General features: G+C 39.5%; 1 protein-coding gene across 3 annotated transcripts in view; it reads left to right on the forward strand.

Annotated features, from left to right (window-relative positions):
- The first annotated feature begins 6,080 nt into the window (after nucleotides 1–6,080).
- MGAM (maltase-glucoamylase) overlaps nucleotides 6,081–24,187 on the forward strand; it is a 246,667-nt gene continuing 228,560 nt past the window's right edge. For 2 of the 3 annotated variants that reach the window (XM_074036172.1, XM_074036173.1), the window contains exons 1-3: nucleotides 8,960–9,011; nucleotides 17,074–17,202; nucleotides 20,371–20,546. In XM_074036172.1, the coding sequence (XP_073892273.1) occupies nucleotides 17,076–17,202; nucleotides 20,371–20,546 (303 nt within the window). In that variant the 5' untranslated portion in view covers nucleotides 8,960–9,011; nucleotides 17,074–17,075. Of the gene's footprint in view, nucleotides 6,164–6,594; nucleotides 6,648–8,959; nucleotides 9,012–17,073; nucleotides 17,203–20,370; nucleotides 20,547–24,187 lie in introns of those variants that run through there. The other variant, XM_065542689.1, reaches the window with a different exon arrangement.

The following is a 24,187-nucleotide window of genomic DNA, read 5'->3' on the forward strand; positions in this document are numbered from 1 at the left end:
AGTGATTACTAAAGATGTTCACTCTTGTTTTATTCTGAACTGTTCATATACAGATATTTATATAGTCCTTATTTGTGTATCATGATGTTGCAATTGTATTTAATTAATTGTGTTTGTGACCACTTCATTTGGGTCAATCTTACAGAGTGTCAAGCACAGACAGAGTTCTGCACTTTCAACTTAAGCTAATTTTCTCCTTGTCTTCACCACACCAGGTGGCGGTATTGCACTAAAGGTGTTTAGAAAAGATGTTTGCCTCCCTAAAAAGTCTAGGTAGAAACTCGCTCCACTGCACAAGCAGAGATATATAACTGTACAGTTAGAGCCATTTATATTAAGATTATAACCTTTTATTAAAAAAAATAAGTTCTTTATTTCTAGGAACACCAGATCCAGCCTTAATTTTCCAGTAATCGAGACCATCCTGGTTAACACGGTGAAAACCCCGTCTCTACTAAAAATACAAAAAAATTAGCCGGGCGTGGTGGTGGGCACCTGTAGTGCCAGCTACTCGGGAGGCCGAGGCAGGAGAATGGTATGAACCTGGGAGTCAGAGCTTGCAGTGAGCTGAGATTGTGCCACTGCACTACAGCCTGGGAGACAGAGTGAGACTCTGTCTCAAAAATAAATAAATAAATAAAAAATAAAATAAAAATTTCAATAATCAAGGGTTCTTTCAGAGAAAGGTAACACAAACCTTCATTTATACTTCCCCTCCATTTGACTTATGTACACACATTGTTTGGAATTATCTAAATAATCTCTTTTGTAGATAGTCCTTAGCAATTGGCTATTTTTTGAAAAATGGTTTACTCAGGAAAATAAAAACAGTAAAGTCAACTGCAATGCCAGTAATAGCAGTGGTAGGCACATGAAAGCTCCTTATTTGTTATTAGTAGTGATGTAAGTCAGTGATCACATCTTTATCAGATGTAATAAAAAAAATCTTAGTCCCTGGATTTTGCAACTAAACAGATGTCAAAAATTCTTAACCTATATAAATTTGTGTTTAGACTTTTGCTGCCATTTATTTTTGGAGATTGGAATTCCATTCTTTGGATTGATTTTTAAAAACTGGTCTTCGTTAGCTTGACAGAAGAACACTATTATTAGTAATATCAAACTTCATTCCCTTAAAATACCTTGCTTAGATGTTTCCAATGACTAGAGAAATGGACATACCAATATATGTTTATTAAGAACAAAATATATTCCAGTTGTAATGGGCACTGAGGACACACTGGTGAACAAAGGGTATTAGAGGAACTGAAAGAGCACAGCTTAAAGCCGTAAAAGTAAAGCCATAAAGCTTAAAGTAAGTCATACCTTACTTTAGAGGAAAAACACCACTAGATGACTTCAGATAGCAGAGTTAACTGAAAGAAACAATGTTGGGGGAGAGACTACGGACCGGAAACAGACAATTTGGGGTAGTGTCAATAGGAAACACTGGCAGTGGCCATCATCAACAGCACTCAAGACAGATGAAATGGCACCTAGGAAGTCGATGAGGCAGGAAGGAGCTCGGTGCTTTCACGGGGAGACGGGAGGCCCGCGTGGCTGGCTTGTAGCCATAGGTGAGACTGGAGGTGAGACTGGGCTCAGGGCCAGGGCGACTTCTTCCACTACCGCGAGATTACAATATAAAGTAACCAGTGATTGGCTATCTCCCATTCTTCCCCCGTGATTGGGTATCTCCCGTTCTCCCCCTGCCCGAATTCCTAGAACAGCGAGACAGCTGGGAAAGAACAGACCTAGGAGGAGTCTCTGACCTCCAATCTCCCCAAATAATCAGGCAAAGCAATGGACTCCAGCTTTTCCAGGAAGTTCCAGCTCCCCTGCGACCGGGTCCTCCCCGATCGCTATTTAACAGCTCCCACCAGGTGGCGCCAGAACACCGCGAGGCCTGGAATTCCTGGCAGTCTCGCGGTGCATCCTCACCTCAGCCATTTAAATCTAGCAGTAATGTGGTCCCCTATCTCACGCAACTGAAATTTTAGACTCCACTTACTGCGTTATGATAGTCTGAATTTCCTTGAATCTCACTGTTGCCCTGCGAAGAATGTAATGATATTTCCATTGTACTGATGAGAAAGTGGTTTCAGGAAGGTTAAACAGTTAAATATCTTGGCCAAGGGAACTAACCTACTGAGGAGCTGGGATTCCAACCACAGGTATTCTGATTTCACTTCTGGCGTTCCTTCCTCTAAGCCTAACTCCCAATCTAGAGTATGGGCTGGAGGAGATACCCTTGCTTTGATAAGATGCCTGGTAACATTTTTTCCTACCTCAGCCCTATCTGAGCTTTTTTCTTTCTTTTTCTTGTGTTTTGTGTGTGTGTGTGTGTGTGTGTGTGTGTGTGTGTGTGTGTGGGCAGGGGGAGTGCAATTGCTCTTGTGGACTCCTCAGGGCGATAGAGGGAGGCGGGTGATAGCTCATTCCATTCCCAGGAGAGAGAGAAAAATTGAGCCTGGATAGGTTTATATCTCAGGAGACCACTGTTCTGGTAAGGGAAAGGAGTGGGGGAAAATTTCGCTGCGCTGGTTGAAAGAACATGTCGATCTGTGCAACAGGTTAACATAGCTATTCATAAGTTAGAGCATAAAAGGAAATTCCTCAGAATTTTTTCAGGTGGGTCTGGGATGATGTCTTCCTTTACTCACTTCCTACAGGCTTCCTATATCTTCTTTGCTTCCATTATATTTTGTTCATAGCACTATTGTAGCACTTACCATATGTATTGAAATATGTATTTGTGGCCGGGCGCGATGGCTCACGCCTGTAACCCCAGCACTTTCGGAGGCTGAGGCGGGCAGATCACAAGGTCAGGAGATCAAGACCATCCTGCCTAACACGGTGAAACCCCATCTTTACTAAAAATACAAAAAAAATTAGCCAGATGTGGTAGTGGGCACCGGTAGTCCCAGCTACTTGGGAGGCTGAGGCAGGAGAAGTGTGAACCCTAGAGGCAGAACTTGCAGTGAGCCGAGATCGCCCCACTGCACTCCAGCCTGAGCGATAGAGCAAAACTCCATCTCAAAAAAAAGTATTTGTTTACGTGGGTATCCTCAATTATATTGCGTTCTTCAAGAGTAGGGATTATGTATTGTTCTTTTTTTACTCCTTACTGTATATGACAAGTAATTAGATTTTTGTTGGTTTATTTGGCCATTCACTTTAAATCCAAAGTAATGGTTTGACCAACCTTGCTTTCTTATGAATGTAGGTACATTGGCCTTGCTTAAATCTAGGTGAATTCACTCCTGGGATTCTTTTTATATTTATTTCCTTTTATGAGACAGGGCCTTACTCTGTTGCCCAGGCTGGAGTGCAGTGGTGTGATCTCGGCTCACTACAACTTCTGCCTCACGGGATTAAGCCATCCTCCCGCCTCAGCCTCCAGAGTATCTGGGACTACAGGCGCACGCCTCTATGCCCAGCTAAGTTTTGTATTTTTTTGTGGAGACAGGGTTTCACCATGTTGCCCAGGCTGGTCTCAATCCCCTGAGCTCAAGCCATCTGCCCTACTCAGCCTCCCAAAGTGCTGGGATAACAGGCGTGAGCCACCGCATCTGGCTTCCTGGGATTCTAACATGTATTCTGCACAGAAGATCAAAGGCTGAATGTCTTTATAACCCATTATGTAGCCATTCAGGAGGGTACTCATCCTAAGAGAAGAAAAAATTAGGTAGTGAAATGATCCAGTAACAAAACTGTAGGCACCAAAGTGTAGGCAGGCTCTTGTTCGGGGGACATGGTGTTTGCTATGAGGCCTTGTCCTCTGTTCTAGTCCTATGGACTCTGTCTGAATCCAAAGAACAATTCATTAAGTAGGCACTTTTGGCTGTAAGCAGTAAAGATTCATTCAGGTGAGCTCCAGTAATATGGATTTTTATAAGCTATATCAATAATTCTCAAGGCTTAAGATACCCCACACTAGGGAGATCAGGATCACCAGGGGACTTGTTAGAAATGTAAGGCCCCCGACCTATTGAATAGAAACCTCTGAAGGTGTTCATGACTGTGTGTTCTAACAAGCCATTCAGGTGATTCTGATGCACACTCATGTTTGACAACTACTGGGATATAAGAGAGGATGATTTTCTAGGACTTCAGCAATGAGCCACATTTCACAGAGATTAAACATCACTTGGGTGCTGAAACTTTATTCAGGACCCATATTGGTTTTTTTTTTTAGCAGTAGGAGTTAATTGCCATTCACCTGAATGCTCCACTGTAAGTGAGATTCAGACTCTTGTTAGAAATTGAAGAAGGCCTTTGATGGTTTTAGGTGATATAGCGCCAAGAGTTCCAGTAATTCCCAAATCTAGCTCTGCCAGTTATTCCTGTTACCTGAGAAGAACAGCAGCAAAGGGGTGTAATGTGGGTATTACTCTTTTAAATGTGACAGCAGCACCCAACAGCTCTCGCTGCAGAGCCCTGGCATCGGTTGGGTTGAAGCAAGCAGTAGGCCTAGGTAGAATCCATACACCCAATTTGCCATTCTTTCCAGGGTAGTTACTACCAATTGCCTATGCATATTCTCCCCATTGTCAACGGAACTTCGGTGTTTATTAGGCATGTCAGTATTCCCAATTTAAAAGAACTACAAATCTCATCCTTCTTTCAGATAGGAATGTCCAAATGACACAAGAAAAAGTAATTGGATGGAATTTCTTAGAAAGCCCTTGTTGCATTTCCCTTTTTCTATGCCTGAACTCGAATGTTATTGTTGGACTCTAACCATGAGGCAAAAGCCAAGAGAATCTCAAAGGCTTCACTCTGAAATCCTTGACGGCTGAAACCACAGCCTTCTCATTATGTGATAGTGGGAAACTCTTATGTCCTTAAGCCACAATGCTTGGAACATTATTATCAGAAGCTGAATGCAATTACTAACTTGTCCAATATTAAACCTATTAGGCCTTGGGACCAGAATGCACAAGAGTGGAGAGAGGTAGAGAAGAAGTGGGAGGGAGAGAGGGAGAGAAGAAGAAGTGGGGGGGGGGGGCGGGGGAGAGAGAGAGAGAGAGAAAGTGACCTTTAGCAACTCATTTCTCTTAGTTTCTGTTTCCTCATTTATACATGGTCATTAAAAATACCTGCCCTATCTTAAAGGATTGTTGTGATCAATGAAATAGTACAGATTAAAGTACTCTGGGGCTGGGTGTGGTGGCTCATGCCTTTAATTTCAGCACTTTGGGAGGTCAAGGTGTGTGGATCACCTGAGGTCGGGAGTTCAAGACTGGCCAACATGGTGAAATACCATTGCTACTAAAAATACAAAGATTAGCCGGGCGTGGTGGTGCATGCCTGTAATCCCAGCTACTCCGGAGGCTGAGGTGGAAGAATTGGTTGAAACCAGGAGGAGGAGGTTACTGTGAGCCGAGATCACACCATTGCACCTGGGCGACAGAGCAAGACTCTGTCTCAAAAAAAAAAAAAAAAAAAAAAAAAAAAAATTTAAAAGGTACTCTGAAAACTGCAAAGTGTCACACAAATGCAAAGTTTTTTTTGTTTGTTTTTTGTTTGTTTGTTTGTTTTGAGATAGTCTCACTCTGTCACCCAGGCTGGAGTGCAGTGGCATGATCTCAGCTCACTGCAATCTCTGTCTCCCAAGTTCAAGCGATTCTCCTGCCTCAGCCTCCTGAGTAGCTGAGATTACAGGCACCTGCCACCACGCCTGGCTAATTTTTGTATCTTTAGTAGAGACAAGGTTTCACCATGTTGGCCAGGTTGGTCTCGAACTCCTGACCTCAGGTGATCCACCCACTTCGGCCTCCCAAAGTGCTGGGATTATAGGCATGAGCCACCGTGCATGGCCAAATGTAAAGTTTTATGTGAATACTAGGTGATGTGTTATTCCTAAAATTCTCTCTGTACTCATACTTGTGTGTGCATGTGTTCTTGTCTGTGGTGGTGAAGAGGAAGGAGTAGAAGACAGTGTAAAGCTGCTAAATAATAGACATTTCACAAGACAAGGAAATGCTGTAATGTCCTGTGTACATTGTTTCTGCTCTTACCTTCCTCTGAACATTTCTGGGCAGATAAATTACTCCTTCTCCAACCAACTCCTTTTTGCCCTTTGCAGGTGGCATGTGATGTTAAGGTCTTTTATATAGGACGAAAGAAGGAAAGCAACTTGGCTGCAACAAAAACAGAGGTAAAAATTAATGTTTGTAGGCTATGAAGACTGTGAGACATCATTTTGATAGGTAGGGGGTGTAGATGCCATTCGCTTGTGAATATGTGTGTGTGTGCGCGCGCACATATGTGAGAGAAACAGAGAGAGAGGGGGAGAGAGAGAGAGAGAGAGAGAGTCTTGTAGTAATGGTTTTTCTCCATTGGCCTGTGGAATCAGTTCAGTGTGGGATGTGTTGACTGTTTACTGTGGCTATTCCTAAGGGTTGAGGAACTGGAGGAGTAGTTCTTAACAGAATTTAAGCTAATGATACTGCTTGTTGGATATTATTTCATTTTCAGAAAAGACTGGCTGAGGAGGGGTTGGGAAACTGACATTGGATGTCAGGTACTTATGTCAGCTTAGGCTCAAAGTAACATCATGAAGTACTCATGATCATCCCTGATTTCCAGATAAGGCAACTGAGCTTCAGAAAATTGAAATGATTGTCCAAGTTCTGCAGAAAGTAAGTAGAGGACCTCATATTTAAGCCCAGGCTAGTTTGATTTGAAAGTCCATGTTCTTCCTTCTTTTTTTTTTTTTTTTTTTTTTTATTAGAGACAGGGTCTTGCTGTGCTGCCCAGGATGAAGTGCAGTGGTGCTGTCATAGCTCTCTGCAGCCTCAATCTCCTGGGCTCAAGTGATCCTCTTGCTGCTGTATGGGGGCTGAGAATCCCTAAGGAGCATTCTCCAAATTTTCCAAAATTCCTCAATTTTTATGGAAAATTCCCCAAATTTTCAGATTAAATCATCTAAAAATTTAACATGAAAATACTCTCCAAGAAATGATTCATCTTGAATGAAATACTATGTTTGACAATTTCATACTAAAAGGATACTTTTAGGGACGCCTAATCCACCCACCGTTAATTACCAGTAAAATCCACACAGATAAAATTATTATTTTCTACAAGGATTTTATTCCAGGAAGGGAGAATACAAAGTCATGTTCCATGTAGGAGGAGGAAGAATGCACACGGGGCCTCATCTGTCCCTTCTGGGCTCAGCATTCAGAATGGGCTCTTCATGTGGGTCTGGCTTTGACAGAGAGTTTGAGGAAGCTCTGTAGGCAGGGACTTAAGGAGTGGCTAGCACTCCTCCGAGCACTTTGGGGAATGCACACCTATAAAACAGAGCAATATATTCTTGAATGCACTATTAAACTGGCATTGTAGTAAATAAAGAGTTTAGTAATCACAGGGCTGGCCAAACAAGAGCAGGGAAAAACTTCTCAATCCTATCTCCCCCAGGATTCAAAGGCTGAGGTTTGTAAAGGGTACTTTGGTGGGCATGGGGCTGGAGAACTTGTGTAATTGATTGGCGGGGAATGAAATCACAGGAGCACCTAAAACTGTCTTTGTGCAGCTGAGTCAGTTCCCGGGAGGGGTGTGTGTGTTGGGGGGGGCCTCAAGACTAGGTGGTGTCTCTTGGTCTACTGAAACGCTAACAAATATCTAAAAGACCAGTTATTTAGGTTTCACAATAGTGATTGATATGGTTAGGCTTTGTGTCCGAACCCAGATCTCATCTTGAATTGTAATCCCCATAATCCCCAGGTGTCAAGGGAGGGACCAGGTGGGAGGTGATTGGATCATGGGGGTGGTTTCCCCCGTGTTGTTCTCTTGATAGTGAGTTCTCGCGAGATCTGATGGTTTTATAAAGCAGTTTTCCCTGCTCTTGCTCACTCTCTCTCTGGCATGCTGCCATGTTAAGATGTGCCTGATTCTCCTTCCACCATGATTGTTTCCTGAGGCCTCCCCGGCCTTGCGGAACTGTGAGTCAACTAAACCTCTTTTCTTTATAAATTACCCAGTCTCAAGTATGTCTTTATAGCAGTGTGAAAACAGACCAATACAGTGATGTTATCTTTGGTAGTTGGGGAAGTTATACATTTTGTGACATTGGTTATGTGACTGGGGCAGTAAGCAACTTACAGAAAACAAACTAAGCCATGGCGGGACATTGTTTATGCCTATTCTTTAGCAAAGTCCAAGCCCCTACCATAATTCCAACCTTGCCTTATGAATGTGGCTTTAAGCTCCAGGCAAGGAGGGGGATCATTTTCCCTTGACTCCAAGTTTAACTATAAACTAAATCCCTCTCATAGTTATGTTGGCCTTTGTAGTAGAATAAGCAAAAAGCCAACCAAAAAAAAAAAAAAAAAAATCCCCCAGAAAACATAATTTAGCCTGGGAGGTTAGAAGCAAGATGGAGTCAGTCATGTTAGATTTCTCTTATTTATAATTCTGCAAAGGCAGTTCAAGAGTCACCAGACTATTAAAGGATTTCCATACTGCAAACAAGCTTAAGGACACCTCAAAGAAGAAAGAAGAAAACAATTTTTAAAACATTTTTAAAACAACTTCCTTCCATCGCAATCATCAGATTGTGCTACTAAATGTCAATGAGTTCCTGAGAGGTTCGGAGTCACTGTAAGATACCAGGGCTCTTTTGGAATACTGAGGTCATTTATTTTTTGCTCTTTATCATCTACAAATTGTGTCTGTGTTCTCTTAGCAGACACACGGAGTGTCCTTACCACTGATTCAGTGCCTGGAGGGGATGGAGTGAGTCATGAGAGCTGACATTTCCTTCTAAAAGTCGTAGGGATGTCCTTCTTAGAGCAAGACCATGATTACTAATTAACTAAAAATTCTGATCCTGGAAATAAAAGCTGGCCATTCATTTGCATTTGAAAGCCATTAACATTTTCTTGATAGGTCAGTAAATAGTTACCAGATCTTTGGTTGCTTTGGTGGACTGTGCTCCTCTGCTTTTATTGCTAAGCCATCCTTCAGACAGAGAGGGAGCGGCTGCAGGAGGTAATGAGGTATGTTTGTGAACCTTGGGTTCTTTTGTGGTTACAGATGTGTGTCTACAAGTGTGTGTGAATGTGAGTTGGTCTCTTTTAGTCAAAATGCCCTTGTCAATTTGTTAAACACAGACAAAGATAAACAACACCAATAATAAATCAAAAATTATGCACATGCATACACATGGAACAAAATTCTCATTCATCTTTTTTTCTTAGTGTGTGTATATTTTTCTGAACTAAGGCCAGATCTATAAGCCTGATTGTAGTGAAACCTGTGTGTTTATGTGTGTGTTTCTGTGTGAGGTGTGATGAATTACTTAATACTTAGGTTGAGGCAGCAGGCAGAAATTCTTTCAGATTCTGGATATGAGGTGAGAGAAATGAATAAAAGGAGTTAGAATTTGGGAGTGAGATTAGAGCATTTCTCTCTGAAAGGATGTGGAGTTGTGATTGAGAAAATGTAATTGGAGAACCAATTATAGTCAGAAAATTGAGAAATCTATCACTATGCTTATGGGTTTGGTATCTCTGTTGATCAAATACAGAATAATTTTAGGGAATAGACTGAGGGTGTGTGTAACAAACTGGGATGCATTTATGAGTTGGTATGCACTGGGGGTTAGGAGTGGTTTCCTGTGGAATCTGGAAGGAGGTCATAAAGAGAAAAGTAGGGTATCTGTCCTGGCAGTCATGTGTGGAGTAGAATGGGAGTGCCCGTGGGAAGACGAGAAGGTGATAAATTGTTTTTGGCCCTCCCTGGTAAAACTTAAAATAAAAAAAAAATGGATCCTTACTAGTTGCCAGAGTCTAGCTAGACACATGCAGGCATTTCTTTTCTGACTGGTTACAGAGGTGGGAAGGGAGAGTTACTCTTGGGGGAGAGAAAGAAATTGAGACTAATCCCCATGGGTCTCCCTGAAAAAGGATATCAGTAGGTTTTTGTTGCAGAATCTAATCAGCGGCTTTGCTGGGCAAGGAGGACCTCCCAGTGTCCAAACTGTCTACAGTCTGTGTCCTGGTGTGGGACAATAAGTGTATGTCTGCAGGTGTGCCAAGAGGGGGTGAGATGGAGGGGGTCTTTGGTTTGTTGTGCTGGTAGGACCCTGTGCTACTAGGGATCAAATGAAGTGCTACGCTAAATTTAAGACAGCTCATTGCTATTTCACTCACACTTTGAGAAGATGCCAATGATCATTTTTTATTATCAGGAATTCCCTCACCAATAAATTTTAAGGAGCTAATAAAATTACTATAAAAATTGTTCTGTAAGCAGGGAATGGAACTAGAATAAGAAATTTTCCATTTAAAATTGGTTCAGGTGGCAGCTGTGGAATGTGATGAGAAATATAAGCCTTCGCACACTCTGTTGCTGGGCTCGAGGAGGAGTTAGCTGTCTCCTAGAGATGATCCCTTTGCAGTTCAGATGGGGAAACTGAGACCCAGAGGGGTTAAGTTGTTTTTCCAAGGTCACACAGCAGTCTAGGGTAAGAGCTGACTCTTAGATCTCTCACTTTGGATGTGACCAGACTTGCAAGAAAAAAGCCATTCATTAGCTACCTTATCCCTTCCACTCGCCAAGCAGCTGGGAAAGGATGACCCAACCTACTAATATTGCCCAGCATTTTTGATGAATAGCTATGGCTTGCTGGGGTCCTCTTTGCAAGTTGTTCTTGGTCTATCTACAATGAATCCTCTTTTCTACTAGATCTCATGCCTTGTGTTAGCAAAGGATTTTAAAAGAATGGCTTAGACCTCCATGTACACATCAAACACTGGCCATAATGCCGAAAAGAGGACAAATATCTAGTTTTTCCAAATTAATTTAGATAGCCATTTTAGTAATTTGGGCCCCCATGTGATTTGTCTACTTTGCCTAAAGCACTATGACAGTACCAGGACAATGAGCTTTGACAATTATTCATATACTAAATAATTCAAGAAGAAAAAAAATTCTATTGCTTTTGCATAATGTATATATATATAAATAATTCTTTTTAAAAATTTTACTTTAAATTCTGGGATACATGTGCAGAACGTGCAGGTCTGTTACATGGGTATACATGTACCATGGTGGTTTGCTGCACCTATCAACCCATCATCTAGGTCTTAAGCCCCACATGCATTGCGTATTTGTCATAATTCTCTCCATCGCCTAGTCCCCCATCCCCTGACAGGCCCCGGTGTGTGATGTTCCCCTCCCCATATCCATGTGTTCTCATTGTTCAACTCCCACTTATGAGTGAGAACATGTAGTATTTGGTTTTCTGTTCCTGTGTTAGTTTGCTGAGAATGATGGCTTCCAGTTTCATCTATGTCCCTGCAAAGGACATGAACCCATTCTTTTATATGACTGCATAGTATTCCATGGTGTATATGTGCCACATTTTCTTTATTCAGTTTATTATTGATGGGCATTTGGGTTGGTTCCCAGTCTTTGCTATTGTAAATAGTGCTGCAGTAAACATACATGTGCATGTGTCTTCATAATAGAATGATTTATAATCTTTTGAGTATATACCCAGTAATGGGATTGCTGGGTCAGATGGTATTTCTAGTTGTAGATCCTCAAGGAATTGCCACACCGTCTTCCACAATGGTTGAACTAATTTACACGCCAAACAGTGTAAAAGCGTTCCTATATATATATAGTAATAATTCTTACATTTCAGTACGATTTTTTTTCTGACCAACCTAATTAAAATTGCAACCCTTACCCCAACATTCCTCATTTATCTCCCACTTTTTCTCCATATACTTATACAGTATAACCTATTGTATATTTATTTATTTTGTTTATTGTCTCTTTTTTCTACTTGTGGGAATGTAAGAATCACGAGGGCAGGGATTTTTATCTGTTTTGTTCATTGTTGTATAGCCAGTGTTTGAAAGAATGCTTGGCACATTGTAGGGACTTAATAAATAATTCATGAATGAATAAATAAACTGCAAGCAGATTTCTTTCTTCCAGAGATATAGCTTAGATAATGATGAATGAACGTGGCACATAAGGCACATCAGTAGCTTCTTCTAGGTCTCCCAGGTAATTTAAAACAGTGCTATGGGCCATAAACTTAATGTGGTTTTATTTGATTAAACTACAATCTCACAGAAAGCCCAAGCTGGTGTACACCGTGGAGCATTATAGCATAGACTATAGAGTAACGGTTGAAAGCCATGGCTGTGGAGTCCAAAGGGCAGGTGTTCAAATTGGGGCTTTGCTCCTTATCAGCTGTATGACATCAGGCAGGTTATTTGATGTTTCTGAAGCTTAATTTTTTCATCTGCAAGTGAGGATAGTAGCCATAATCAACTTGCAGTTGTTATAAAAATTGCATGTGACAAATTATGGAAGCCTCTTAGGATATCTGCTCAATCACTGTTAACCATTATTATCATTAGCATTAAAATTGTATAATTATATATTTGTCCTATAAAAATAATAGTCAGAGATTAAGGACAGATTGCCAAGTAGCGGTTTTTAAAAAAAACATTTTTAAAAGCACTTAACCCTATTTAAATTATTTCCTTTTTTATTTGCCTCTTGCCATTTTTCTTGATCTTAGTTTTTCTTCAATTGCATTTCTAATTGAGATAGGAAGCTTCACCATCAAGGGTTCTATAATGCAGGAAGTAAGGTCAATCAGATAATGCTGGAGTTTTTTTTAAGGTTTAAGGAAACCTTTCTCTTGTATAGCTAGAAAATAGATATTATTGTTCCGTAGCGCAAGTAACCATATTTGAATATATGGCGCAAAAGGACTATTGATAAACAGCAAGTTTTAAAAAAAATGTTAATGATATTTTATTAAAAAGTCATATTTACCTATGCATATTAGTTATCTATTGCAGGGTAACAAATTACCTTACAATTTTGTAGTTTAAAACAACAAACATTTATTATCTCCCAATTTATGCAGGACAGAAATATGGGAGTGGGTTAGCTGAGTGGTGCTGATTCAGGGTCTCTCATGAGTCTGGCCAAGATGTCAGCCAGGACTGCAGTCATGTGAAGGCTTGAATGGGGATAGAGGCCTGCTTTCAAGGGAGCTCACTCAGATGGCTCTTAGCAAAAGACCTCAGTTGTTTGCTAGAAATTTCCATAGTCCTGCTTGAATTTATGATGGCATGGCAACTGTTTTCTTCAGGAAATGATCCAAGAGAAAGAGCAAGGAAGAAGTTGTAAAGCCTAGTCTTGAAAGTTAGATGCTATCCCTTCTCCATATCCTATCTGTTGAGAGTGAGTCACTAAGTCCAGCTCATCCTCAAAGCGGGGGGTGGTGGGGACTTGGCCTACCTCTTCAAGAGAGGAGTATCAAATAATTTGTGAAATTAAAAACACCTGCCATGTCATGATTTTAAGTAACATTGAATTATATTTTACTTCACATATTTACTGAGTACTGTCTCTATGGATATTTACACTGTCCTCAATCTTTTGCTATTACATGTAATACTGTGATGGAAAACCTTTATTTGTATATACATTGATTCCCAAATGTGTAAGTGTATTTATGGTATGAATTTCTATAAATGCAATTGCTGGGTAATGGGCATGAGTAATTTTAATAGTTTTTGCTGAGTCTTCATTGAGCATAGGGTATTTATAGTTTGACCAGCAATGGGTGGGTGTTTCTTCATAGTGTCTAACATAGTGTGTTAATAAACATTTGAAAAAAAATTAAATATTGTTATAAAAAGCAATCTCACATCTTACAAATATTAGCATCTACCAAACAGGAGACATGGTCACTTGGATAGACATTCTAACTCCTCTTCTTATTAGTGAACATAAGATCACTCTTTGCTTTATTAGTTCATTTAATTATACCAGGCATGAGAGGTTATTAATCTTTATGGAATTTAACAAGCAAGTTTAATTTTATAGGATTTCTTATGAAGCTCTTTGGAATGTGAGATAGTGGAGACAGTCATGGTAAGAAAGACTAGAATTGGAGTAATTTATTCTAGAAAACACAAGGCAATCCTTGTTGTAGAGAAAGGTTGCTTTCACAGCTCCATTTCCTTTTGCATAGTAAGAGGGCATTATGTTGACTAATAGCAGTTTCTTATCAATGTATAAGAAGTAAGTCCTCTTATTCAACCAGTCCTTGGATAAATGACTAAGGAAGACTGCTTCCTACTGAAGAGAATATGGGAGGAAACGTTGATTGGGTGGAGAATGAGATTGCAAGGGAATATCAAACAATTCCTGATTTAGGGAGTCATGAACTAAGACCTCACAGGAGAAGAAAGGGGATGTTCTTTTTGAGTAAAGAGAGTATGATTTACAAGGCAGCCTGGGAAAGCAAGTGTTGGTGGGTTGGTGGGGAAAGTAGGTCTTGTATAGGCAAGACTGTAGCTATGGCTCCTCTTCCTGGCTTTCTACACTTATGTCCCAGGCAATGCATGAGTCATTCAACACATGGGGCCATAAAGCACTTAATGGGGGTCATACCAGAGCAAGTGAACCAGGACAGCAGTCAGCATTGTTCATCAGCTGCTCTACCAGAACACCAAGTCGGGTGTGGTGCCATACTCAGGGAAAGTAGGACTGACATATTTTGTAGAAACATTCTGTTTCTTACCCAGGACCCACTACCTGTCTTCTCTTTGGTAAATAATAATATAATGAGACCTATGCTTTATGACTTAGAATATTTTTATTTGATTTCCACAATAAGAAGCTGGCAATAGATAATAATAACAGAAGAAATTGTAGTTTCATTTTACAGATAGGAAAATTGAGACTCAAGAGTATTACATAAATTGTTATAGCTACCACAGCAAAAAATGGTAGGGTTGGAAATCGAGCTCAGGGATTCTCGTGCTCTATTTAGCACTGCCCTCTCTTCCGAGAAGAACTTGGGATAGAATAAAAAAAAATAAGACACTAATGAAATGTTTAGCACATGTGTCTTTTGTGAAAGGAAGAAATAGAATAGTGTGAGATTTCTGTGACTCACTTGAAAATGACTTTTAAAAACTAATATTGAAGCCAACATCACCCTGATAACGAAGCCAGACAAAGACACAACAAAAGAATAAAACTACAGACCAATATCCCTTATTAACATAGATTCAAACATTCTTGACAAAATACTAACATACTGAATCCAACAGCACGTGGAAAAGATAATACACCACGATCAGTGAGTTTTATTACAGATATGCAAGGATAGTTCAACATGCACAATTCTATAAATGTGATTCATCACACAAACAGAATTAAAAACAAAACCCATATGATCATATTAATAGATGTAGAAAAAGTATTTGATAAAATCCAGCATTCCTTCATATAAAAACCCCTAACAACCTTGGGGTAGAAGGACCATACCTCAAAATAGTGAAAGCCATATATGAAAAACCCATAGCCAAAATCATACTGAGCAAGGAAAAGTTCAGTATGATTGAAAGCATTCCCCCTAAATGGAGACAAGACAAGGACACCCATTGTCACCACTCATATTCAACTTAGTACTGGAAGTCCTAGCTACAGCAATCAGGCAATAGAAGAAAATAACACGCATCCAAACTGGAAAAGAGGAAGTCAAATTACCTCTGTTTACTGATGATATAATCTTATACCTAGAAAACTCTAAACCCTCCAAAAGACTCCTAGATTTAATAAATGACTTCAGTAAAGTTTCAGGACACAAAATTAATGTACAAAAATTAGTAGCATTTCCATACACCAATAACAATCAAGCTGAGAACCAAATCAAGAACTCAATCCCATTTACAATAAAATAAAATAAAATAAAATAAAATAAAATAAAATAAAATAAAATACCTAGTAATACATTTGACTAAGGAGGTTCAAGGATGTCTACAGACAACTATAAAACACTGATGAAAGAAATTGTAGAAGACACAAATTGGAAAACATCCCATGCTCAAGGATTGGAGGAATCGGTATCATCAAAATGACCATACTGCCCAAAGCAATCTACAGATTCAGTGCAATTGTTATCAAATTACCAACATTATTCTTCACAGGTTTAGAAAAAACAATCCTAAAATTCATATGGAACCCTGAAAGAGTGTAAGTAGCCCAAGTAATCCTAAGCAAAAAGAATAAAGCTGGAGGTATCACATTACCTGACTTCAAATTACTCTAAAAGACTATAGTAACCGAAACAGCACAGTACTGGTATAGAAATAAACATATAAATCAGTAAAAAAGAACAGAGAACTCAGAAATATAGCTACATACCTACAATCAACTGATTCTTGACAAAAATATGCACTGGCGAAAGGACTCCCTATTCAATAAATGGTACTGGGAACACTGGAATGTCATCTGCAGAAGAATGAAATCTCTCACCATGTACAAAAATTAACTCAAGATGGATTAAAGACTTAAATGTAAGACCTGAAACTATAAAATTCCTGGAAGAAAAACCTAGGAAAATCTCTCTGAACATTGGCCTAGGCAGAGAATTTATGACCAAGTCCTCAAAAGAAACCACAACAGAAACAAAATTAGACAATAGGATACTTAATTAAACTAAAAAGCTTCTGCACAGTAAAAAAAATAAAATAGAGTAAACAGACAACCTACAGAGTGGGATAAAATATTTGCAAACAATGTATCTGACAAAGGGCTAATATCCAGAATCTATAAGTAACTCAAACAACTCAACAGGAAAAAAACAAACAAACAAACACATAACCCCATTAAAAAGTGGGCAAAGGACATGAACAGATATTTTTCCCAAAAAAGGCATACAAGTGGCCAAAAAACATGGAAAAATGCTAAACATATGTTAGGTGTGATAATATTTTGCCTTTTGCAAGATTTCTTATCTTTTAAAGAAACATGCTGAGTATTTTTAGATTAAAAGACATGAGACCTGAGATTTGCTTCAGAGTAATTCGGGATAGGGAGAAAAGTGGACCAGAATAAAGACAGAATGAATTGGCCATGAGTTGATAATTTTTTAATTTAGATAATGGGGGCTTGGGAGGCTTGTTATAGTATCCATTGCATACATTTGAGCTTTTCCATTAAAAATCTTACTAGTTATATAGTAAATCAAATTCACATCTAAAATTGTTTTCTTTTGCTTTTTAGAGATGGCAAGAAAGAAGCTGCAAAAATTTACTACTTTGGAGATTGTGCTCAGTGTTCTTCTGCTCGTGTTGTTTATCATCAGTATTGTTCTAATTGTGCTTTTAGCCAAGGAGTCATTGAAATCAACAGGTAAGAAGTAACTCTGGGGCTCTCTCCATGTGTTGTTTTTATTAGAGCAAATCTTCATCAATGGCAGGAAAGTAATGCTTTCATGCTCGTGTGTGTGTGTTTGTTGCGGGGGCTGTTATATGTGTGTGTTCTACATGTTTTGGGCAGCTCAGTAGATATTCATTGTAGGTTTAAGTTGTGATACTTTGATTTAGCAATTAATGCATTGCAGGATTCCATGATTGACATTTTAAATACATTTGCCAAATTTCCTTAAATAGCTCTAATTCTGCTAAGAATGGTAATTAACAATACCCTTATGTGAAAGGCAAGCAAATGAGTATATAAGAGACTTCAAAAAGTTTGTGGAAAAATAGAAATATAGAAATAGAAAGACAGAAAGATAAAAATAAAAACAATAAACTTTATTTCTCAATGTAAACTCCATCAAGTTCAGGACACTTTTGTAAAAGATGATACCAGCCATTTAGTCCATCCATAAGAACTAAGGGTCCTAGGAATTTAACCTTTTTAATGCAGTCTTTTTTACATTATTAACTGAAAAAAATGAGTGCCCTTTATAGATTTTTTTAAGATTAGGAAACTAAAAGAAGTCAAAAGGAGCCAAATAAGAACCATAAGGTGGATTTCCCATCAAAACTCTTGCAAAATTGCCTTTGTTTGATGACGAAATGAGCAGGAGCTTTGTGGTGGTGGAGAAGGACTCTGTGAAGCTTTCCTGGGCGCTTTTTCTGCTAAAGCTTTGGCTAACTTTCTCAAAGCACTCTCATAATAAGTAGATGTTACTGCTCTTTGGCCTTCCAGAAAGTCAACAAGGAAAATGCCTTGAGCATCTCAAAAAACTGTTGCATGACCTTTGCTCTTGGCTGGTCCGCTTTTGCTGTGACTGGGCCACTTTCCCCTCTTGGGAGCCATTGCCTTGTGCTTTGTCTTTTTTTTTTTTTTTTTTTTTTTTTTGAGACAGAGTCTGGCTCTGCCGCCCAGGCTGGAGTGCAGTGGCCGGATCTCAGCTCACTGCAAGCTCCGCCTCCCGGGTTCACGCCATTCTCCTGCCTCAGCCTCCCGAGTAGTTGGGACTACAGGCGCCCGCCACCGCGCCTGGCTAGTTTTTTGTATTTTTTAGCAGAGACGGGGTTTCACCGTGTTAGCCAGGATGGTCTCGATCTCCTGACCTCGTGATCCGCCCGTCTCGGCCTCCCAAAGTGCTGGGATTACAGGCTTGAGCCACCGCGCCCGGCCATGCTTTGTCTTAAGGCTCGCACTGGTAAAGCCATGTTCCATCTCCTGTTACAACTCTTGAAAGAAATACTTCAGAATCTTGATCCCCACTTGTTTAAAATTTCCATTTAAGGTTCTCCTCTCGTTTGCAGCTGATATGGGTGCAACAACTTTGGTGTCCGTAGAGTAGAAAGTGTGCTCAACTTTCATTTTTTCAGTCAGAACTCTGTAAGCTGAACCGCTTGAGACATCCATGGTTTTGACTATTGTTTCTGCTGTTGTTTGTCAGTCCTCTTCATTAGGGCATGACAAAATTAATTTTTATCTTCACAAATGGATGTGGATGGTCTGCTGCTGTGGGCTTCATCTTCAATATTGTATTGGCCCTTCTTAAAATGAGTTATTCCTTTATAAACTGTTGATTTCTTTGGGGGCATTGTCCCCATAAACTTTTTGTAAGTATCAGTGATTTCACCATTTTTCCACCCAAGCTTCATCATGAGTTTGATGTTTGTTCTTGCTTCAATTTTAGCAGAATTTGTGTTGCTCTGATAGGCACTCTTTTCAAACTGATGCCTTATCTTTCCTGGTTCCTCAAGCTAAGTCCTGTTCAGACACATTGTAACAATCTACTGTGAGTTTATTTTAGTACCAAAAATATTTGAAATTTCTACATCATTTTTTCATAATACATATTTTTCATGGACTTTCTGAAGACCCTCATCTAATCAAAGTTTTTTTGTTTATTGAATTTTTATATCCCCAAAAGGAGCTGGATTATGCAGAGTTATCCATGGTTTCTTATCTGATTCATCTAGGAGCAACTTCCTAGGAGAACCAGGCAATCAAGGGTTAACCTGTGGCTTCTCTGCCCCTCCTACCCCATCCCTTGTTACAACAAATTTCTACTTTTTATAGAAAAAAAGTCTCAAAGGTTGCTCAACTCTTAAAATTATGTGATTCTAAAGATGTAACTAAAACCGTTGTGCAGACATTGGCACAATTTGAATCTGAAACCCCGAATGAAAGGAAAACCAATCAGAAGACTAACTGTTTTGTCTTAATGTCATTATTAATTTATTGTAGAACACCTTCAAGAAAGCTCACCTCCTTATTTTAGGATACACTAAAAACACCTTTTCTAATTTACTGATTTTTAAATCTGAAATCAAAGTTCTCCAGCCCTTAGGTAAGTCCTAGCTGTCAGTTTTTAGACTGGTGGGCTCCCTTTACATCTTTTGTCATATAGGACTTGTATTTACAGAAGAATGATGTTGCTCAGAAGCATTCTTTGTCCTGGGGATGGGCTGTTGACTGAGCAAGCAAAGTTAAGGTTACTGTGACTAGGATGGCGCTTGTACTGCACATGTTCTGTGTGCCCTTGCTGCTGGGGTTGGAAGTAAAGAATCAGATCAGAGGTCTGCAGACTTTACTGTAAAGGACCAGATAGTAAATGTTTTAGATTTTGTGAGCCATACAGACTCTGCCATATGACTTAAGTTTGCCCTTGTAGCACAAAGCAGCTAAAAATAAATGAGTATGTAATGTGTATAACATGTAATGTGCATGTGTGTAATTTTCCCGTAATACTTTGTTTGTAAAACAGGCTTTGACTTAATTTGGCCTGAAGGCCATAGTTACTGACCCCCAGACTAAAGGAAGGGTGGTCCCCAACTTCATGAGCTTCTAGTCTAAAGGTGGAGTGCTTATTCTTACACATACCATCTTGTAGGGGATGGAGTTGGGAGTAGAAGGAGATGATGTAGAGACACACAGAGGTAAATACAGTCAGCAGGAACAAGTGACATTTTATAAAGTGAATGCATAAATTTTGAGGTCATCAGAGTGAAGCCCACTCAGTAGTGGAGTTAATTGGAGGTGCTGAGAACTATTGAATGTCTGTGAAATTAAATTTGTTTAATGGTCATTTTATGTTTGCTTTTGATATAGCCCCAGATCCCGGGACAACTGGTACCCCAGATCCTGGAACAACCACTTCCACGCAGTCTAGGACAACTGGTCCCCCAGATCCTGGAACAACTGGTACCACTCCTGTTTCTGCTGAATGTCCCGTGGTAAATGAATTGGAACGAATTAATTGCATCCCTGACCAGCCACCAACAAAGGTTTGAGTTATGAATTTTGTTTCCATTTCAGAATTTATGCAACTTGATAGTTTTTTTGTTTGTTTTCATTTTGTTTTGGTTTTCTTCATTAGTGACTCTCAAGAGAGGTGTTTACGTTGCAGCCATTAGCCGCTCAGGCAAATTAACCTTTGTCCATGCTTGTATGACAGTGCAGCTTTGGGAAAGGAAGACCTGGAATATTCCCTTGGGTTGCCAGATTCAGCAAATAAAAGTGTGATTGCCCAGCCAAATTCAAATTTCAGAAAAACAATGAATCAGGTTTTAGTATAAGTGTGTCCCATGAAAGATTTTGGGCTTACTTACTAAAAATGTATTTGTCTTTTATATGGCAACACTACATGATTACTAGTTCTTTCTGCCTCTGTTCTTGCCCTGTATGTCTCTCCTTCTCCTTTCAGAATTTCCAAAGCTCATCTGGGATCTACAGTAAAAATTCGTACGTGTGCACAAAGCATTATTTAAAATAAGGGCAAAGTTTCAAGGGCTATGTTTTGGAATTACCTTATGCTATAAGGTAATTAATGCCAGATTAAAGATAGTGCAGACATCTGGGTATTTACTTTAGCCCAGTGTTTCTAGATTATCGGCTGAAGTCCAGCTAATTATGATGATTATAAAGTACTTTGCCCACACCCTATGTTTGTTGTGCGAAACTTACAGAAAGCTGATGCACACGCATTTACTTTCCCTGTCATATTTTGCAAGTTACTCAATAGCTCAATTGGGCTGTACTCAATAGCTCACTAATTACTTGGAAGCTCACCTAGATTATCACATTCTCCGTATGTCACGCTACTGCAACACTCCATCTTGTTATTGGGTATTGGTGAACTTCAGATACAGCCATAGTAATGGTTCTTTGGTGCTTTATTGTAAGATCTTTTGATAAGTACTATGGTATCAAGATTGAAGTTCAATAAATGATCTTTGGCTTTTCTACATGTCATACCCAACTGAATTACTCCATGACCTTGGCATGTATTAATTGGCATGCTCCTTTTTTGCTCAGCCAGAGAGAAATACTGGCACTTTCAATGATTCATTTTCTTATAGAAGGTACATCTTAGGCCTTTTGTTGTATGTTTCACGAATCCTGAGAGCTGTATGCTGATCCAGATTGTTGTTAAGAGCTGAGGCTATGGATAGTGATGTGTTTGTATGACGTTCACATTAAAGGGAATATAGCTGAAAGAGGATGGTGGGAAGAAGTTATGAACACAACAGATAGGGTAGGCAGAATGTTCTGGTGTTGAAGCCATTCCCATATAATTTTTTCATTCTTATCATCTGTCCTCCAAGATTATATGTAAAAGAACTAAAAGAATAACTTTCTCTGCAGATGGTTCTTGTTGTAAATACCATTGTTTCATTCTACCAATTATGGGAGGGAATCCTTTTCCAGTACAGAAGGAAGTAATGTATCAAGCCACCCTGACACCCTGAGTACTCTTGGGAGACTCTTCTTTGTCGAGAGAATGGACTCTAGGAGTCCCCTTCATGGATCTTAGAAAAAAAGATCACTCAATTATCTAACTGTAGTTCATATCTTTAGTTCTCGGCTTGAAACTGGTTAGAGAGCATCTTCATTGAATCCCTTCCTGTCACATCAGCTGAACTCATTACCTCCTCACCAAATCTGCTTTTCCTTCTCAGCTACCAGATTTCTGTTAGTAATTCTATTAAGCTTCTAGTTCTTGAGGCAGAAAGAGCAGAACTTCTGCTTGGCTCATCCCTTCTATCCCTTTGGCCAGTATTTCATGTATTTTAAAATATTTTCCTTAACGATATTTTCCAGAAGAGGCATTTCATTTCCATTCTCTCTGCCATCCCTAGATCATCATTTCCTCATGCTTGGGTTGCTCCAGGTGCCCCCTAGCATCCCTTCTGAATTCCATTTCTCCCATCCATTCCGTTACATGAGAGATTAGAATTGCTCTTTTTTACATCCAACTTTTGTTGTTATTTCTACCCAACTCCAGTACATATAGTGGTTTATTACTGTATGTTGAGTCAAGTTCAAACACTGTCTTCTATCATCTAAGACCCTACCTCTGTGCCTCTATGGGTTCACTTAGGCTATACTTCTATGCAGATTTTTTGTTTTGTTTTTGTTTTTGTTTTTTTTTTTATTTTTTTTATTTTTTATTATTATTATACTTTAAGTTCTAGGGTACATGTGCATAACGTGCAGGTTTGTTACATATGTGTACTTGTGCCATGTTGCTGTGCTGCACCCATCAACTCGTCAGCACCCATCAACTCGTCATTTACATCAGGTATAACTCCCAATGCAATCCCTCCCCCCTCCCCCCTCCCCATGATAGGCCCCGGTGTGTGATGTTCCCCTTCCTGAGTCCAAGTGATCTCATTGTTCAGTTCCCACCTATGAGTGAGAACATGCGGTGTTTGATTTTCTGTTCTTGCGATAGTTTGCTGAGAATGATGGTTTCCAGCTGCATCCATGTCCCTACAAAGGATACAAACTCATCCTTTTTTATGGCTACATAGTATTCCATGGTGTATATGTGCCACATTTTCTTAATCCAGTCTGTCACTGATGGACATTTGGGTTGATTCCAAGTCTTTGCTATTGTGAATAGTGCCGCAATAAACATACGTGTGCATGTGTCTTTATAGCAGCATGATTTATAATCCTTTGGGTATATACCCAGTAATGGGATGGCTGGGTCATATGGTACATCTAGTTCTAGATCCTTGAGGAATCGCCATACTGTTTTCCATAATGGTTGAACTAGTTTACAATCCCACCAACAGTGTAAAAGTGTTCCTATTTCTCCACATCCTCTCCAGCACCTGTTGTTTCCTGACTTTTTAATGATCGCCATTCTGACTGGTGTGAGATGGTATCTCATTGTGGTTTTGATTTGCATTTCTCTGATGGCCAGTGATGATGAGCATTTTTTCATGTGTCTGTTGGCTGTATGAATGTCTTCTTTTGAGAAATGTCTGTTCATATCCTTTGCCCACTTTTTGATGGGGCTGTTTTTTTTTTCTTGTAAATTTGTTTGAGTTCTTTGTAGGTTCTGGATATTAGCCCTTTGTCAGATGAGTAGATTGCAAAAATTTTCTCCCATTCTGTAGCTTCAAAGAGAATAAAATACCTAGGAATCCAACTTACAAGGGATGTAAAAGACCTCTTCAAGGAGAACTACAAACCACTGCTCAGTGAAATAAAAGAGGACACAAACAAATGGAAGAACATACCATGCTCATGGATAGGAAGAATCAATATCGTGAAAATGGCCATACTGCCCAAGGTTATTTATAGATTCAATGCCATCCCCATCAAGCTACCAATGAGTTTCTTCACAGAATTCTATGCAGATTTTAAAGACAACTCTCTACACTTATTCTGAACCTTTGAATTCTAAAATCCTTTCCACTTCCTTGATGAAGTCTTTTATCCCCAATTCCAGAACTCAGAGTTGAAAGATCCCATTGATGGCAGGGAGCAGGAATAGAACATTCTTTCTAAGGTCTCATTTTGTGCTTTCTCTTCATTCTGTTTATGTGCTAGTCCCCACCCCCACTCCTTCATAAACTTGTCTTTTTTCTTAACTATTTGGATCGAGGATTTCCACACTCCCCCCAACTCCGAC

This window comes from Macaca fascicularis, chromosome 3 (assembly GCF_037993035.2).
Source record: "Macaca fascicularis isolate 582-1 chromosome 3, T2T-MFA8v1.1".
In the NCBI taxonomy this organism is placed as follows: domain Eukaryota; kingdom Metazoa; phylum Chordata; class Mammalia; order Primates; family Cercopithecidae; genus Macaca; species Macaca fascicularis.